Source organism: Cinclus cinclus, chromosome 8 (genome assembly GCF_963662255.1).
Source record: "Cinclus cinclus chromosome 8, bCinCin1.1, whole genome shotgun sequence".
Classification (NCBI taxonomy): domain Eukaryota; kingdom Metazoa; phylum Chordata; class Aves; order Passeriformes; family Cinclidae; genus Cinclus; species Cinclus cinclus.
In genome coordinates this window covers 18,808,953-18,828,192 of record NC_085053.1, presented here as the reverse complement: position 1 = coordinate 18,828,192, position 19,240 = coordinate 18,808,953, and the positions used below count along the sequence as shown (strand labels likewise).

The window sequence follows — 19,240 nt, the reverse complement described above, 5'->3', positions numbered from 1 at the left end:
ATCTTTATTAATATGTGTTTTGCAATGATCCAGTTTGTTTTGTATACTGTTAGTATACAGAATAATAAAGACGTTCTGCACAAATGCACATGTATGAACAAAACCATTAATTCACTTAAGAGATATTGCCTGCTCACTGGGTCATTTCATACTTGCACAATACCATATTTTGCAGTAGGATCCATAACAACACCATGTAGGTTGCTTCTTTCTTCTGCTGAGATGCTTTTGGGTGTTTTCCTTCCCTTTATCTCAAGCAACCAAAACAGCAAGGAACATTTTTGAACAATCTATAGTACTCCTCCTGAATCTGAAATAAAAACATTGAATTCAATTATGAAATAGATTTATTAATAGGTCCATATATCTTTGAACTAATTTTGTACTGCTCCTGTCACTAGATATTTTAAGGTGGGGCTGACTTTTACTTTAGGACAGAACACTGATGAAACTATCCCTGGGTAGTGTGAGTGAATCTTCCTGCTAATTGAAAAGACTGGAAGGAAGTTTTATTGCACACATTGTATTATTTAATCAGGTTAATGGCACTATTACCAGTTGTACAGTTAAAAAGCCCCATTTTCTCATGTTTCATACTTCATTTTTAAAACTGGAGAAAATATGTGAGAATGTAAAAACTGGACAGAGGTTCTGCCTCCACTGAAAGAAGAAGCTCAACTTCAGGGCTGGGCACCTGGACAGTGTAGGGACATGAGACTGAGTCACTTCCCACAAGGAGTAGGGTACTTACCTTCCTAGACAATACACAAAGAAATATGAAGATGAACATCCCCTGGAATGCATTGAAGATTGTGAAAAGATAGGCAGTAACCACAGATCCCTGGACCACATGGAGGACCCCGAAAATCCAGGTAGCCCCAAGGAGGAACAGGAGAGCAAGGGCACCTCGAGCACAGGATCTAGACAGGAGGAAAACATTGTGAGCAACATGCAGGCACATGCTACTCTCTTTTTTCTCCGCTTTCGGTGGTGAATGCTGCCTTGGAAATTTTTTCACAGCTTCAAAGGCCTGCAAAGTGCAGGTACAAGGGTTGCTCTTCAGGGTGTGCTGTAGCACTGTAGCATGAACCAAGTCACATAATCACTTTGGAAGAGCAAGGGAGTAAAACTGGAGGGCCTTAAAACACTGGCTTCTTTAATCTTCAGATATGTTTTCTCTGGTGTACTGCAGCACCATATGATTTGATTTAAATCTACTGTTAGTGTAATTCCCCAAGGAAAAACATATGTCTGTTATGAAGCATTCCCCCACTTTTCCTCCTCCCCCTTATCTTTCTCAAAAAAAAATAACCCAGAAAAATGTTCAGTATGCTCTTAGGTCAGTGCATGTGCGTGACATCAAAGGATTCCCAGGCTGCCTCTCAGGTTCATTGCAAAGGACAGTGCCAGTTGTAAATCCAAACTCTTTTTAAAATTGTCTCTTAAAAAAAAAAATGGAAAAAAGAAAATATTGTTTTTAGAACACAAGTACTCTCAAATAGTTCCTGGGTCAGCATACTGATGCCTTAAAATTGTAGGAACTGATTGGCTACAATTTTTTTCCAAGATGCTGTAGAGCACTGTTCACAGACTTGAGTAAATTACAGCATGTAGCCTTGGAAATGAAGCCACTGATTACTTTCTTATTCATTCTCAGCTCAGTCATTGCAGGACTTCCTTAGAACAGCAGACATTTTTAGCACTGTTTCCCTGAAAATGAATAATTTTCGACTTCATTAGAAACAGGTCACCACATGAAGCTGTGAAAGGTGAGGAATAAGAGAAAGTAATCAATCAAACAATTGCTAAATCCTAACTATAAATCTAGTGCAATGCATTGAAACTGCAGGAGTGTTCCTAAGCAACACAAACAGTACGTTGTTTTCAATGTTCCCTGTAGAACACTTCAGCTTTTCCTGCACAAATGGTTTTCAAGGTCCCTATAAATCAGTTTTAAAGAGAGTGAGTTGATGGAAAAATCATAGCAGCATGCAAAGTAAAGAATCTGCCCCATCCCCCCAGTATCACAGAAGCACAGTGTCCTACTGAAGACTTTTCCCAAGTAACAGGAATGACTCTGATCTCTTATCACTTGTTAACTTCAAGGCAAATATTTTGGTCCCATTTCAGGCGAAGTTTTGAATTCTGTTTTGCCCTGCATAGAGGCTGTGGAAAATACTTAAGATAAAAGGACAATTACTTCTTTAACTTTGCCATCAGCCTTTACCCTCTGGTTGAGATAGGCCACTTGTTTTCTTTGTGCATCTTTCACACACACCCTGTCACACAAGGTATTGCTCAGTGGGAATAATGACTGCAAAATCTGCATCCAAATTTATATAAGAGTAATAACAGCAAAAAAATATTTTTTTTTATTCCTACAAATTTCAGGATATTAAACTGTTACCTTTGAATACTCATTATCATCTCTATCTGTATATAAACCTGCAGAAGGCAGAATTTGTACCTAATGGTAAACTTACCTTATATTTTCATAACAACTGACTTCTGGCTTTAACATTGCAGTGTGTCGAAATACTTTATAAATAATCACTCCAAAAGCCAACAAATTTACCTGGGGGGAATGAAGAAAAAAATTTTAGTTCAAACCCGGAAACTTCTGAATGTCAATAAGTGTTAAAAATTTAAATGGAACAAGTCAGATAAAATTTCTCTGTATCTGAAATCTGCGGAATCCCATACCAGGAAGAGAAAATACTCACCCTGTTCTGATTCACTTCTATTGAAAAAAATATGAGCCCTGAAATAAACATTGATCAAGCAGGGATGTAACCCTACCTTATCTCAACAGTATCACTACCAACAGTCTGCAAATGTTTATTGATTTTATTGGTAAATCTCTATGATTTCCTGCTGAGATTATTTTTCCTAAATCGAGGGAAAGGAAAAGAAAGGAAAGGAAAGGAAAGGAAAGGAAAGGAAAGGAAAGGAAAGGAAAGGAAAGGAAAGGAAAGGAAAGGAAAGGAAAGGAAAGGAAAGGAAAGGAAAGGAAAGGAAAGGAAAGGAAAGGAAAGGAAAGGAAAGGAAAGGAAAGGAAAGGAAAGGAAAGGAAAGGAAAGGAAAAGAAAGGAAAGGAATTTAAAAAAAGGAAAAAGGAATTGAGAAACTCCCAAAAACCCATCTGCCCTATGGGTTTTTTTTTTTAATATGTGCATTTGTTGGTGAATAACATTAATAGCATCATATGTCTTGAGGTCTTTGGGGTATGAAAACTTCTAAGTGACACAAAAATCTAAGAGGCTTACACAAATAATTAAAAAAATTTCTAGATTTTGTTGAAAGGCTTCTTGCTGCATATCTGTTATGGTTTTTTCATAGATTCATAGTTTTGTATTTTTTACTTGACTTTTGTTCAGTGGCATTGCTTAATTTGAGTTTGAAACAAAGAAAAACAACTAAAGTAAGCAATTTTCCAAATGATGCTCAGTTGTGGTTCTGATCCTCTCTTGGCTTGGCTAGGCTTCACTGGTCTTCAGTTAAATTTATATTGCATTCCTTTAAAAATGTGGATGGTTGCCTTCTTACTTTGCAACATTTAACATCAGAATGTATTAAAAATGTTAGTAAATGAACCAATTTTCGCTGTGTGTCATTCAGGTACTATTTGTAAATCCTTGGTTGCAATCCCTTGGTCAATTCCTGTGGGCTTCCAGCTGTAGAATGAATAGAATTAATGCCTTCCACAAGTTGTTTTTCCAGAAAGACTGTATGGTTTTGCCCCTGCTTCTTTTGCTTTAAAATAAACCCAACCAACCAAACAAACCAAACCCAAAACCCAACCCAACCCAAACAAATAAAAAAACCCCCTAGTTTCTGAAATAAAAACAAAAAGCTGTTGGAGCACAGCAGGACTTGATAAAGAATCACTGAATTTGTTAACACGTGTAAGGTATGTCCTTAGAAAATTTTTGTTGTGTCAAAGGGGGAGTATGTGATATTAAAGCAGGCTCTGCTTTAATTAGCTGTACGCTCATAGTTTAATGCAGCATGATATATTTACAATTTGATAAGACAGGAGATAGAGCTGATGAGCAGTTTAGGGAATGAATCCTTCACTGAATACCTGGTACTAGTGCTGATCATGAAAGCTATTCTGAAGCTCCTTATATTTAAAATTGTAATCTACGATATCTCCTAAACCAGCAATTTTTCAAAGTTAATTATGAGTCAGTCAGCAGTTGTGGATAATTATATTCAGACTTACTTTTTATCTTATATTTGTTGGTGAATAATATATCAAATAACTTCATGCATACACTATAATCTGCATAACCCCCTAATGTACTTACTAATTTGAGAAAGGTAGAGGGAAATGTGATCAAAATACCATAAGCATGGAGAACACACTGCTACTTCTTTAGAAACTGCCAGAAATAAGTTCTGTGAGAAGCTCTATGAGCCAACCCCCCTTCCCTCACAGAAACAGCTGCAGAACTGGCAAGGTTCTGCTGAGCAAGGCTGGGGCAGGCAGCAGGCTCCATTTCTCCTTGTCCCGGTGGGGCTCCTTTACACAAATACTATTTGCACTGTCCGTTTCACAGGATAATAGGATTTGGCCTTCTGCATTAAAGCAATATCCATTAGCTATGATCTTTTCATTCACCAACCCATTCTAATGGGAATAATCTGTATGTATCAGGGGAACGGGAGAGGTTAACACCAGCTTCTTGGAGTCAGCTGCCAGAACACAATTATTGTACAATATGTCTCAGGTAGCCTCACAGGAGGTAGTGTTACAGGGTAATGATGGTGAACTTAACTTCTGAAACACCCGGGCATTTCCAAGATTTATTAAAGTCTTAAGTCGGTCTTTGCCCCATTTTTAAGCACTCCATTAATAAAAAATTTCCATAGCAAAGTGAAAGCGCAGAGATTGGCTTTACACAATGCTTCAACCTAAGTTAGAAGCCTCTGAAACTGCATTTTGTCCTTTGAGGGGGGATGAAAGGAATAACAACAAAGTTGTAGTAACTATCCTGTGACACAGAAATAAAGCAAAACTTGAGGGAAAACAATAGCAGGAACTCATGGGTAAATCCAGGAGAAAAAAAAACCTAGCTAATGTAAACAATGTGTCAAGTGTGGCCTTTAGAGAAAACTGGTAATCCAAAAGATATCCCAAAAGGTATCCTGAACTTAATGCATCCTGCTTCAACCTGATACCCTGCATGTTCTTTGCTATGAACATTCCAATGGCCTCAACTATTTCTGGGAAATGTAAAGTAAAAAGTTCATATTGGATGGCAGGACTGAGTATGAACACTAATAAGTTTGACTTATTAGGACTAAAGGGGAAATAGAACTGATATCCCCAAAGAGCTGTATGTGCTCCAACAAATGGAATAAGAAGTCAAATCATTTAAAATGCCTAGCCAAAGATACAAGCACTTAAGATATTTGAATTTGTATCCAAAACTGAGTTTCAAACAAGCAGAAATTGAGGTAGTAGGCTGTAAAAGTAAGCTAATATATAGGACTACATAAGAAATCCTGGATCCCCAAATTTTCAGTCTGGGACAGAGTGGCTTCTGGATGAGAGACACCAAAACACCTAAAAAGTTTCAATTGCTCCTTACAGCCAAAAACGGTATTGTACTTATCTTGGTTGTAATCATGTGTTTTCATTTTTGTAATTAAACCACAGTCTTAAGATCTTGTTGAATAAACCTTCAATGATAATATAATTAAGACTGCCTAAAGGTGATAGGCAAGGTGAATGAGAATGACAAACATAAGGTGTGCTGTCAGCTGTGACACCGAGCTCAGGACAGGCTCTGCCCAGGGCTGGGAAGGGCCAGCCTGGGGACAACTTACCTGAATAATGGGCACAGTTAGTCTGCAGCTTGGGGCAAACCCAGAGCGTGAGATGTTGTGGCACGGACACAGTTTTATCAAGTGAATAATGATGTTACAGCGTGACACGGCAAGTTCTGGTGCCTTTGTTTTCAGGGCTATTACATGGCTGAGCAGTCAGAGAAACTGCTCTGTGTCCTGAGAGGGGCTTCTCAGCAAGGCTAATAGACTAGAGGGGAATTGCATTGATTCCAAGCCCTGAAATGATTATTTTTTTTGCATTTTATTTGTTTAACAAACCCCAGACTGCTATGGGCAAACAGTATACTCAGTCCCTATAATTTTACAAAGGAAATCTCTTTCTCCCCTAGCAGGGCAATTCTCTGAAGTGTTGAGCATCCTCAGCCCTGCCTCCTCTGCAATTCAGTGGGAATCATGTTTCACTCATCATTGCTCAGGTGCACTACAGGACTAATTTTAATAATTAATCTATTCCTTTTTTTTTTTTTTAAGTGGTTAATCAAAGTCAAGGACTGATACAGAAAAAGCCTCCATTCACAGCATCTTCAGGGAATCAAGTCTCCCTAAAGATATTTGTAAAAGTATTTTTAGCCTTCTTAAATTCTAGAAATGTTGTGGTATATTTATGAACAAATGAAAAACTTAAAATATATTTGTGTGAAATAGACATTGAACAAGAGTAACTATTAGGATGCCATGAAATCAGGATTCTGTAGATATGGGGAACTACATTTATGTGGCTGTATAACCCTGGATAATCTCTAAGGAGACACAAACCTGCATGAGCTGGGTTGTATTGTACACCCCAGATGGAGTTTAAAGGAAGGATGGCAAGTGTTTGATATATCTCTCTCTGGAACATCACATATGAAAAGAGTCAGAAGGATTTTGAGTTTTGGAGTGACTTCTGGCCCCATTAAGCCTATATGTAAAACCAGTTAAATAGGAACACTCCCATTGCCATTAGCATTATCAAGACTATATCACTACACACCACAGATAATGGCAGTCCCAAGAGGTTCACAGGCAACAGTGGACACTGCTGCAGGTTTTGATCTGCAGATTAGCACTTAGATTTGTCATGGTTGCATACTGTGGTAAAGAACAGGACCATGAAATTTTCCTGCAGCTGTTTTGGGGATCTCCATGATACAGTTCCCACATTCAGAACTGTGATGTTGGTGGCTTAGGTGCAGCAGGCACACAAGGAGGAGTTCAGAGCAATCTGGAGTGGTACAAGTCCTAGGATCAGATGTGACCCACAGCACAGATCTGGATAATCTCCTCTTGTAGGAGAGAAAAAGCAATTTAGAATTCAAAGAAATTTCTTCTAATCATCTTGTCAACAATAAGGAGGCTTTGCCAAAGGAATTAGCCCGGGGAGCTCTGTTCAATCATCATATGTATTTTAGAACAGGATGGGAAAAGCAGTGTGTGGAGTTAACCTACCTCCACCTACATCTAGGATAGCTTTGAAAATCTGCTTGCAGATTAGCATCCCTTCCTCTGTCTCCCTACTACCATAGCTACATGAGGTGCTGCTGCAAGGAAGGAAAGCTGGCCATGGACAGAGCAAGGTGCTGCTGCTCTGGCTGCTACTCCTATCAGGTGTGGGACTTCCCCAGCAGAGAACACTGAGGAACAATCTCATCTCTTGTCTAAGCAAATTACCAACTTCTCAGTTGATTGCTAGTATTTTGGAAACTAAGTAATAATATAAAAATGAGTATGTAGGTCGTAAAATCCTAAATGTTCCAGGCTGCCGGAGTTCTGCTAATGACACATTGCCTAGCAACAGCTATATTTAAAATAGGTCCTTAATTCCACTCTTAAATGCACGTATTTTACATACTGGAAGAGTAACATATTGTTCTGTCCTCAAGTAAATATGATGTTACTGCTTCACACTGCATTAAATGCTCTCTGTGTAGTTACAGAATGATGGTTATTGTTAGTTGAACACTGAATAGGATGAACTACGTAAAATTTAATAAAACTTGCAAATAAAAATATTTGCACTCACGTTGAAGAGCTGTAATTTCTTTCATAATTAATTACAATTAAATTGTAAGACACTGAGTGAAGTGATCTATCATCATTTTGCCCCATCAAGGTAGCTGAAAGCTGTCAAGTTTGACAACTAAGACATCTTTTTTCCTTCTTTCCTCCCCTCCCTTTTTTTAAAGCAACACAAAGAACACTTGAAAGCTCAGAAGGGAATGGTCTTTCTTTCATGGCAGTAGCTCAGTAAGCACCTGGACTTCTGGTCCAAAAAAAATTAAAAAAAATTTTGTCCAATACTTCTTTTCTTGAAAAATGTAATTTCATTAGCACTAAACGACATTTACTGTTTTAGACTGTGTTTTCACCAGGAAATGCTTCCTGACTAGGATAGCTTTTCTGAATAAAATCAGAAAGGACACTCCTAAACAATGAAAATCCCTGTGGACAGCACATTTATACAGGATGTTGGAGACATGGGGCACAATTTTCTGTCTTACTTAATATTCAGACGAGGCTATGACCCTTGGTTTCTCCAGGCTCTGTACAGTTATTCACTGCTACTGCTGGATCTATTCTGTGCCATATAAATAATTAAATATTCACAGGAGCAGAAAGACCTGGATTTCCCTCACCCCCCCAATTCCTCATCCAGGATTATTTAAAGAAAATTTTGTTTTTTAAACACTGCTGTAATTGTTTAATATGAGACTGAGTTTTTGAGACTATTTCCAATACACATTATTTATAGAATGAAAAAGGAATCCGCAATTTCATGTAGGATATCTTTGTGTAAAAGATACACCCCAGCCTTTCAAAAGTTATTAAAACATTTCAAATACCAGCCTTTAAAGGCTCTCTAGTGTTACAAAGAAGAGAAGGTATAAGAAAGAAGCAGCTAATTCTAAAGACTCAGACATACTAGTTCTGATTCAGTCTGAGCACTTTACATTCAAACTTCAAAAATGAAACCCCCAAATCATTCCCTTTCCCTTTCTTAGTCTCTGTCTCAATAATTGATGAAACCATCTATATGCTGATGTCAGATCTCACAAAAAAGAATGAGAAAATTTCTCCTGCTGCTCTCTTAGGCATATACTTGAATTTTTTACATATATCATATTGAATTTGGCTCTTTTAAAAAATGTCTGAAGTTCAGAGCAGCTGTATCTGTATCAGTTTGTACAATGACCCTCATTATGAGCTTTTGAATTAATGAGCTTGTGATGGTCTGAGTTCTGCCACAGAGAGCAGTACATTTCTGTCTTTCTGGCTGGATGGCTAATGGCTGGGTAAAATGACAACATTCAGTGGGTCACCGTTATTTCAGACAGGGGAGGATGGAATTAAGCTATTAACAATACAACAGTTTAAGCTTCAAAATGAAAAAGTATGCTATATTAATTGCATAAAATTGGACACAAGCTGGCAGTCAAACAGTCAGGGTTTGTCTCCTGACTGATTTATCTCATTACCATGTCCCCAGTGAATGTATCTTCTCGAATGCTTTAAGTATACAACAGCAGTCTTATCTGGGAGTAGGAAATGGAACAAAAACATTAATGAACCCCCTTCAGGCTGTATTTTTGGGAAATATTTTTAATTATTCAGGGGTAGAATTTTATGCTTCTGAGATTTTACTGATTTCACTTGTTTTAAAAGTTAAAACAAAGCCAAATGAGTTTATTACTAATCCTGACTCAGGAAAAAAAATGTTCACATAGAATTGCTTTTTATTTATGAATGCTTCAAAGTTTTCTTTTACATACTTCAAGCTATAGATATAGCCTCAATTAAGTGTTTCCTTTATATTTTTAAAGCACTTTAAAGAAGATGAAAATAAATAAATAAATAAATGGGGTTTCAATGCTTTTTATCAGGGTAAACAGCTTTACAGACTTGTGGATTCCATGTTATTTCTTACTGGACTGCAAAACTAAACACATTGTTTACCATCAGTTCTGAAGCCAAGGGCAGGAGGGATGAACCAACAGAGCTGTACCTGACCTCAGCCATAAATGTTACCCTAGTTAGATCCAGTCGTAGGATTGGCTTACAGTGTAAATAACTCCTAGGTCTACTCTTATTTTCCAAGAAACTTTTGAGAAGGTGTATTGTCTTGTGAGTTGGGACTGACATAAATCAGACTGTTTAATGAACTGATTCATCAAAAAGTTCAGACTACACATTGCTCCTATCCTATGGTTTCCTTGCATACATGGAAACCTTCTTTAGGCTGCATCTGGAGCCTTATGCAGGAGCCCTGCAGGAGGAGTTTTACATGGCAAAGAGGAGTGAAATAGTTGTATGTCATCTTTAAGTAGCATCTTTAAGAAGCTAGTTACAACTAGCTTCAGTGACTGGATGAGCTACCAGGAAGGAAAAAGCATCAGGAGCATGACTGAGATGTGGAGTCTGAGAACAAGCTGTATTTTCCATTTTGGAGGTGTGAATATTTGGCAGAAAACTATCCATACCATTAACAATTTGCCAAATCCTCTTTTGCTTTTTCAGAAATATCTATGATTCTGCTGTGGATATGGTTGCAAAATCCCATGGCATGATTATTTCTAAACCACAGAAATTTCTTTCAGTGTCCAAATGAGATTTCCAAGCTGAGTTTTCCTGTGCAATTGCTATAGGGAATTTAAATTTGCCTCTCTAAATGCTTGTCAGGGATGAATCAAAGGAGCAGTAGAATAGAGGAAGAAAATCTGATTCAAGTGAGAAACTGTGTCATGTGGATGAAGTCATTATGTAATTGCTAAGAAAGTCCAGAAGACATCATCAGTCTATGCTCACTATTTAAAGCAAACCTACAGTGTCCATTCAATGAACAATTTAAGGTAAACATATATGTTTATAGTAATTGTGCTTATAACAGAACCACCAAGAAGACACTAAACACTGAAAAACACCCTAAAAATAAAAAACAACAAAACCAACCTATTTCAGTCAGTTGTGTGGCTTTCTTGAAAAAAAAAAAAATATCCACAAAAGCCGATTCTAAATGGATCCATTAAAAGAGTGGGCACAGTATATCATTCTAGAACTAAAGGAGAAGGTGTGAGACATTAATCTGCACTGAACTGTGGAACATTTCAGGAAATCTGCAGCCAGCTGGCACATGCAGGTGCTCTTCTCCTTTCACTTGACGTCCACCTGTACTCTCCCCCTCCTGTGTATACTTGGTTCACTCTGGGTGACACAGGACATGCCTGAGTTTCAAGCCTAGTGTCCTTTCAGGGACTGCAAGGGAGAACTTAACATACTTTTTCTTACAGAACTATTAAGATGATTTTTTACAAAACAAAATCTTTTGTTTGGAACACCCTTCAAGGACCCTTTAGCCTTATGTGATGAATTTGTTACTATGCAATAACATAGAATCAAGTAATTATTCTAATTAAATTACTTGAATATGACTAATGGACACTCCCTCTTTTTTCTAGGTATTTTCATGGACCATAGATTTGGGGCTTTAATGGCAGAGAGAATGAAGGTAAAACCTTGATTCATGTGAAAGCTCTGGTCTTGCTGAGAAATTGCATTGGGTTTGGCAATATGGAAGCTGTGTTTTGGAGATTGAAGCTGATCCTGTCCACTGAACAGGGCAAGTATTTTCTGACTCAGTTATTATTTAGCACAGCAGGTATTGTTGCTGAACAGCACTGTGGTTTGAACTAATCTGTTTCAAGCAAAGTTGCAGACTCAGTCTTTAATGCCACTATATAATTATTTCTCTCCACTTTATCCACAATGGCATAAGAAATGCCATGGAGACACCTTTAACTGAAGCCACAGAGGGGCTAATGAAAAGGGGACTATTACTCTTTAAAAAAGAATAATAAAGGCATTGCTAGTCCCAGCAGGAATTTATTTCCATTGAAAAGGCAGACTGAGAAATAACAGTAGACATAAAAAAAAAATGTTTAAAATGGCTATTTTCTGAACAACACACAGTAAATGGTAGAGCACATCTATCTAAGAAGCTTAACTAAGCATTTGTCACAAAAAAACCCATAGAATTTTTCAGAACATAAATATTCACTGGAAAATGAGAGATGGTTCTGTTTTGTTGTGGTGTAAGTCAAAGGTCAAGCAACATTTTTGATAATAATTCTTAGAACATCAAGAAACGTCAGGAATACTTAATGTGCAATATTTCACTGAAGAGCAGGGATAATAAAGTGAGGAAGCCCAAAGAGGCAGTGGACTTGATGACATCAGTGCGATGTGACTCACCTCAGAGGGGCTGCTTTTTCTTTTTTCCTTTTCAGATTTATTTCTAAATGGCAACAATAACCTGTCAGACCATGTTCTTTATTGAAGTTTGGGAAAATGCAACATCTTAGATTTTAAAAATATTTTTTTTTTAGAAGAAAGATGTTCAGTTTGAATAGCCTAGATTAAGTATATGAAATTTGTTAGTATACGAGAAAACAGCGCAGTAATGGATTTACCAGGAAATTTTTCTGCATTGATTGCAGCAGTATTACTAATCCTGAATCAACCTGAATGTACAGACCTGAATAAGTATTAGAGCTGTCCATTAAGATTTGACAAATGCACTGGTCCATTAATTTTACCTTTTTTGTTGAATAAATTATTTGACAAATAATGGTAAAATTCATCAAATAAATTATCTGATAAATGTATTTTTTAAGTAATCGCCTAGCCCTAATGAATATGCAGGCAGCTCCTTAATGAAAAGCATTACTCTACTGTTAGCCTGCTTTCATCACTCATATGTCACTTTTTTGTATTTTGCAACTGCAATCTGTATATTTTATTCATTTACCCATTCATTTATACTAGAAAGGTTCAAAACAGTATGGGTAATCAATCACTGAAGTTCTTAGGATATTTTTGCTTTACAGTTGATTATTCATTACATTTATTAAAAAGGGCTTGGATTTTCTGGGGACAATGCTCCCAAGAATTATTCTTGGCTTCTACGTTCCAAGTCTAGGGCACAAGAATGCTCTGAAAATTGCAGGGTTCATGTATAAGCCATATTTATAGTTGCAAACACTACAATTACCAATTGTTTCAAGAAACTGGAACTTGAAGCCAAGCCAGACACCTTCAAAGTCCCTAAAAACACTCATTACAGGAGTAAAACAAGGAATAGCATATAGGAGTTACCTCCTCACTGCACAGCACTGGGATATTTGGATAAAAGCCACAGAGAGGATTATCTGGATGGTGTTCAATTTTGGAAATGTTCCAACCTCAAAGAGCAAGTCTGTATTTTTTTATTACAGAGGTGATCTCAACAAATGATAGTGATAGATTTATACTGTCAAATGGCAAATTGCACCTATTAATGTTACAACATGTCACGCTTCTGAGTCCTGGTTCCTCACAGAGGTGTGCCAATTTATTGTGGCAGTGGCAGTAGGTACAACAGTCAAGTCTGCATGACTCTGTCAATACTGCAAAGGTAGAAATCCTGTTTTCATGGGTGACTTTGAACTTGCTGCACAATGCTCAGCTGAACAGTTTTGATGGGAGAACATTGTGGGAGAGAGGTATATTAGAAGGGTTGGCTAAAGCTGCACTTGGAATAGCAGTGATTCTTTTCCAAATTTTCCTTTTAATGTCTCATAGACTTTCATAACTACAGTGTTAATACCCCTTGGCCAACCCTTCCAGACATCATTTCTACTCCTGAGTGGATAACTAATATATATCTGAACCTTAAAATAGGTACAAGTGGAAGGACTTATTCTGTGTCCACAGAGTTTAAAAGATGAAGTTTCCAAAAACACCAGGGGTGCAGAATAAAGCCCTTACATAGGTCTACTCCCACTAAAAAGGCTATGATGCCAGAGGTGGGGAAAGCCATGTTGAAATCCTCCACAATGGGAAGGAGTTTGTTGTTGAGAGACATTACATGCTAATCAAAACTGCAGCCACATCACCCTGGTGGCAAATAGTCATTTCTATTCTACACACTTATTACTGGGAGATTATTATTGTAAGAGTGTGTTACAATAGAAAATAAAGTCTTCTAGGGCTTCATTTTATTCTCTTTTTTTCCCCCTCCCATTTCCATACCCTTTAAATCTGGGGTTTATATTTGTCTTTGCCTCAGTCAGTCTTGGGTTGCCATGTTTGTCCATTAAAGCTTGAGATAAACTCACGTTTCTATTAAAAAGTTTAAATACTTGTCATAAATAATTTCTCCATACTTGATTGCTTTGATCTAATCTACTGCATAGTTTTAGTTAAAATGCTTGTGGTTCTAAAGATTACAAATATTAGGAGGAAGAAATAAGTTGTAGAAATTATCTTCAGTTTGCAGCTTGTTTTATAAAGGTTTAAAATGCTCTTTTTTTGCTAAGTCCATCTAAAGAGTTTCTGACCTACTTTTTTAATGCACAGTCACCAATCTAATAATAATAATAATAATAATAATAATTTTAGATGGGATCAATAAGGCCATTGCTTTGCACTTAAGACTTTAATAGAACCTTAGTATTAATAAGCAAATACCTTCAGAAGTAGTGTTTCTTCTTAGGCACTCAGAAGAGAACTTAATTTGTACTCTTGATAAACACTTGAGCTCCCTACGCTTCATTATTACTACAGATTTACAGCCCAAGAATGTGTTTGAAACAACTTTTCCTGAGACAGCTAACCCACTGGTACAAGAGTGGTTCTGTTATTCTTCATTTACATGCTGTCTCAGAGGCATATTACAGTATAATCCAAATCACAGATCTCCTGGGCCCCCACTCACAGAGATGAAAACCACTATTTGGATACATGGGCATTTGTCCTGACAATGATTTTAATGTTTCTGTGCAAGAATTTTGTGGTGAGTAGCCCTCCACTGAATTGGTATCCGTGGTCTTCCAACTATCTTGGAAAACCAGTAAATTCAATTATATTAGTAGGTGAACTCCGGATTAAAGGTAAACTTGAAGCTGCCAGATTTTTCAGCTTTCAATATGATGGCTGCAGTGCCCTATCTGGTTATCCCAGAACAAAACTGATATTTTCTTTTCAGAGTCCTTAACTAATATTATTTCTCTTCTTTCTCTTTATTTAGCTGTGGGCAGAATGGAAATATTGGGAAAAGACGGTTTCCTGTAATTAAAAGGACTGCATGAGTGGCACTACTTTGGAAAGAGCTTAATCTTTGTCATGTTGGAGTCCATACAGTATTTTCAACAGGAAGGCTGGACAATGGAAACAGAATTACTACCAACAATGTGCTTTCCATGGAGAAGACATCTGGCACCAACTTCATCTTCTAGTGTCAATGCCTATTTTCATAGGGTTTTCCATATTTTCCTTTATTCCCTGGAAAGAGCATGAGCGAAATACCTGCACCCTTAGAAAATATCCTTCTTGTGCTTCAGGCTACATTTTGCTATCAATCCAACAAAACAAGCTGTCCAAACCCTCAAAAAACCCCGGAGCAGCTGAAGCACCTTGCTGAAGGCAGATTGCCTTTTCCCCCCATGGTCTAGTGGCACACTGTTATAAAGAGACTAAAAATAAAATTATGCGAATACTCGGAAAACAAGGTAGCACAAAATACTACTAGAACATACAAATAGTAGCTGAGAGTTTCTTTCTGTTCAGCTACAGGTCTTTTGCATGGCCTCACATGGGCATAGGGGTGAGAGAAAGGGAAAATGTCTGGCTGCTCTCCTCATCCATAAGAGAGCTGCACTGGCACACAGGCCGGGATCAACTTACAGCACCTCCCTTTTTCCTTTTAATTTACAGGGATTGCTGGAAGATCTGGAGTGCTCAAAGAATGTCTACAGGTCTCAGAGCCCAGCCTGCAGGATTTCCTTCTGCAGCCAGGCAGAATTACAGCAAAGCCACTGCAGACCTGCTCTGCCTCTGCGCTGTGTACCTGAGATCCCCACTGGGCACAGCTCAGCTGGAGCTGAAAACAACATTACAGATGCCTGCACTTGGGGCATTTTATATGTTTTGATAATGTGATTTTCATGTGCTCACCGTACAGAGATACATCACTGTGCATAAATCTTTACTTGAAGGCATATGAGGAACAGGAACGAGATAAATAACAACAAAACCCCCAGCCCTCCTGCCTCCATGGAAGCAAAGATAAGGTCCAAAGAGGAAATAGGAAATTGTAAACTTAAACCCAAGAATTGTAAGAATTTCCTAGCAAAGGATGATGTCTCGCTGTGATTTTATTCCATCTTAGTAACCTGTTGGACACCAGGGCTATCTGACCCAGAAGCACTGAGCCAAGGGAGGTTATGGTGCTTTGCCTCTCAAAATCTGCTGTGCTCACCAGAAAGGTGAGGTGGGGAGGCATAACCTTGCAGCTGTATCTGGCAGGTTGTTTCTAGTTGTATCCAAGTGGGAATTTGGCATGAAATTTGACTAGAATTATGCCTGATACTTTATTAAACTTCGAAATGGATAATGCCTTGAAATAAAACTGTTTCACCACCAAGTTGTATGTGTTAGGTTCTTCCACTTCTTTTTTACAAATCCTCACATTATACCAAATGGCTTAAAAAGCAACATAGTTGTAACTGACTTGACCGTAGATGTGAAGCCTCACTATTGCACCTTCTCCTCATGTTAGCTCCAGATATCATTTTCAGCACAGTCATACAGAATAAAGCCCCATTACAGCTAGAATGGTTCCTTAAACTTTATAGCACTTAGAAATGCTCCTGAGACACCAAAAACCTTTCAATTCAGAATTGAACACATGTAATACCTGCCAAATTTGCAGGTTTTGAAACCACTTCCAATAGGAATTAAAAAGGCCCTCTTCACAGCTGAAATAGGGCTATCAATACTTGACTTGTCTGCCCATGTGAAATAGCGGGTTCTTTTCTCGGACGTCGCAATTTAGTTTAAAATGGCTTTGATGATGACAGGGTACATGCGAATGATAAAACCACAAAGATGACAGTCTAATCTTACCAAGATGACCGATAACTGATAAGAGATTAAGTCACACAACATTTGAAAAACCAGATTATCTGTCTGCTAGGATGGTGTCTGTGAACACCTCCTGCTGAGCCATGCTGAGACGCCAGTGACATACAAAGGCACTTCTCTCTAAAAACCAGAAATGCTTCACAGAATTTCTCAAATTGTTGTGAAAAAAGAAAGGGAGAAAGAAAAAAAAACCTCCTCTGATATTATATTGAACTTTTTTGTCAAACCTTCATTTTTCAGACTGGTAAAGTATTTAGATGTACAGCATATAAATAATTTAGAGGTACTATAAAAAGGTCTAAATTACTCAGTTCTGTCCTATAATTAGCACTCACAGCTATGCTGGCAGTGGGTGGGTGATTATTAAACACCTTTTATTATTGGCTTTATGTACTACAATAAAAATTAAAATTATACTTACAAGAATTATTAGACATGCTGGTCCTATAAAACTCCATATAAAGTTATTCTTAGTGCTGAGCCAACATCTGAAAATTAAACAGCAGAAAATGCCTTGAAATGAGCTTTTGTGTTTATTGCCTCCTCCTGTACAATGATTTGGACACAGAAACAGTGACTTACACTTCTGTGGTGCCATAGTACTTGTATCCCAGTGCAGCAGAGATTCCAACGACCACGGCTGGACTGACATAGCCAAAGACATAGAAATTCTTGTGCAAGAAACCCTTGTTGTAGATGACCCCCACAACTATAAGGTAGAGGTGAATACCTTCTATGCACATCCATGCAAAAGCAGCTAGAAGGAAATAATGGAGTAGTCCAGCAGTAATTGAACAGAAGAGCTAGAAATTCAATCAGAGAAAGCAGGAGTCATAATTCTATTAATAGGCTTTTGTCAATATATATTATAATATAATAGTGCATGCACAGCAACCGAGTGGCTCTAAAGTGGTATTTCAGCCCAGCTGTAATGATGGTTAACAAGAACTTGGCCTACACCCATTTGCTCATTTTGTTCATTAGTGTTTTCTCTAGCAAATGGTAAAAGAAAGAGACTGCATTCAACTTTTAAAATTAGTGTATGCCTTCCCAGAAAAACTGTATAAATAGTTTGACTAGGTTGATCCTATTGCTGAGTTGTAGCTGAGAAGTCTATATGCTTGATCTACACAAAGTTAATTTTTATTATTTGGATAACATTGTAATTAGGCACAACAAGGAATTATTTCTGAAATAACTTTTGTTGTATAAAATGTTTGTAAAATGATATTATTCAATCCATCAATATTGGAGTGCTACCTCAGGGATAGCAGCTCATATTTTTTCAAGTGATTTTAAATCTTATTCAGCTACTTATAGTAGGCTATTTTGATAATTTATGTACAGTTTTATTTCCTAAAACTAATCTGAGATGCAAAAATCAACACCCCAGCTTTCTGAAAAGCAAAAGGGACAGGTCAAGGCCTCACATGAGATCCTCCAGCTAACAGTTCAATATCTCAGATGTCAGCTTGGGATTGCAGCTCTGGCCTGATTTTAGAGAAAACTGTCACCCTGGGAGTGACCAACATGGCTTTATACAGCATCCTAAGTGAAGTGAAAATGCTAAACACATTGAGATCACAGTCTCAGTAAAGGTGACAAATTTTAAATGAAACCCATGGAGAAAAGTCAATACACGCCAGCTCAGACAAAGCCCTGCTTCTTTAAATGACCATTTTGTATTTCCTGTTACTGTACTGGTAATGCAGGGTCACTATTTTAGGTAGGAAATGTGGGGAGTAGAAGGAAGATCATATCTTATACTGTATATTTATTTTGCAATCCAAAATCAAGGCACAAGTGAAAACTACTCACCTTGTTATTGTTCATATTAATTCCAATCAGAAAAATAAGTTCCGCCAGGAAAAGGCTGCAGCAGAGGTTTTTGTGAATTGTCGTTCTAGTGCTTTGAATTTCACTGAAGAACCAGAATGTGAAAATGCACATGGAGAGGCAAATCAACGAAATAATTATTCCTAGCTGAGTGATTCTTGTAAGAATGCTATAATTTGTAACACCCTGGGGGAAAATTATAATATAGTATTTAAAAGAACAGCTTTGTAACTTCTCAAGAAAGACCTCATTCTATAATACAGCTCTTTTCTTCTTTTCTACAAAATATTAATCAAAACTGTTTGTAGAGTTTCACTGGAAATGTACACTTTGGATAATCTAAAAAGTACTGGGTTTTCATGAGACAGATATAATTCCAGGGGAAATGAGTAATAAACTGCATATATTCCTGCTCTTGCATTTTCTGATATTTCTTAACAAAAATTTTTTTATTAACATCAGTCTCTCCTAATAAGATTTTCAAAATCAGATCATTTTAGTGAATGACAAATACACTGGCATGAGGACATCTATTAATATGACACGAACATTTTCTAATATAAAAGGACTTATTACAGCAGTGACTTAGATAAGCAAGACGGAATAACTGTCT

General features: G+C 37.4%; 1 protein-coding gene across 1 annotated transcript in view; it reads right to left on the bottom strand.

The window, feature by feature from the left end:
* Nucleotides 1-247: 247 nt before the first annotated feature.
* The window catches only part of ADGRL4 (adhesion G protein-coupled receptor L4), a 71,403-nt gene continuing 52,410 nt past the window's right edge, over nt 248-19,240 (bottom strand). The window contains 6 exon segments of the mRNA XM_062497343.1: nt 248-310; nt 752-920; nt 2,484-2,575; nt 17,213-17,279; nt 17,374-17,594; nt 18,610-18,813. Coding sequence (XP_062353327.1) covers nt 248-310; nt 752-920; nt 2,484-2,575; nt 17,213-17,279; nt 17,374-17,594; nt 18,610-18,813 — 816 coding nt within the window.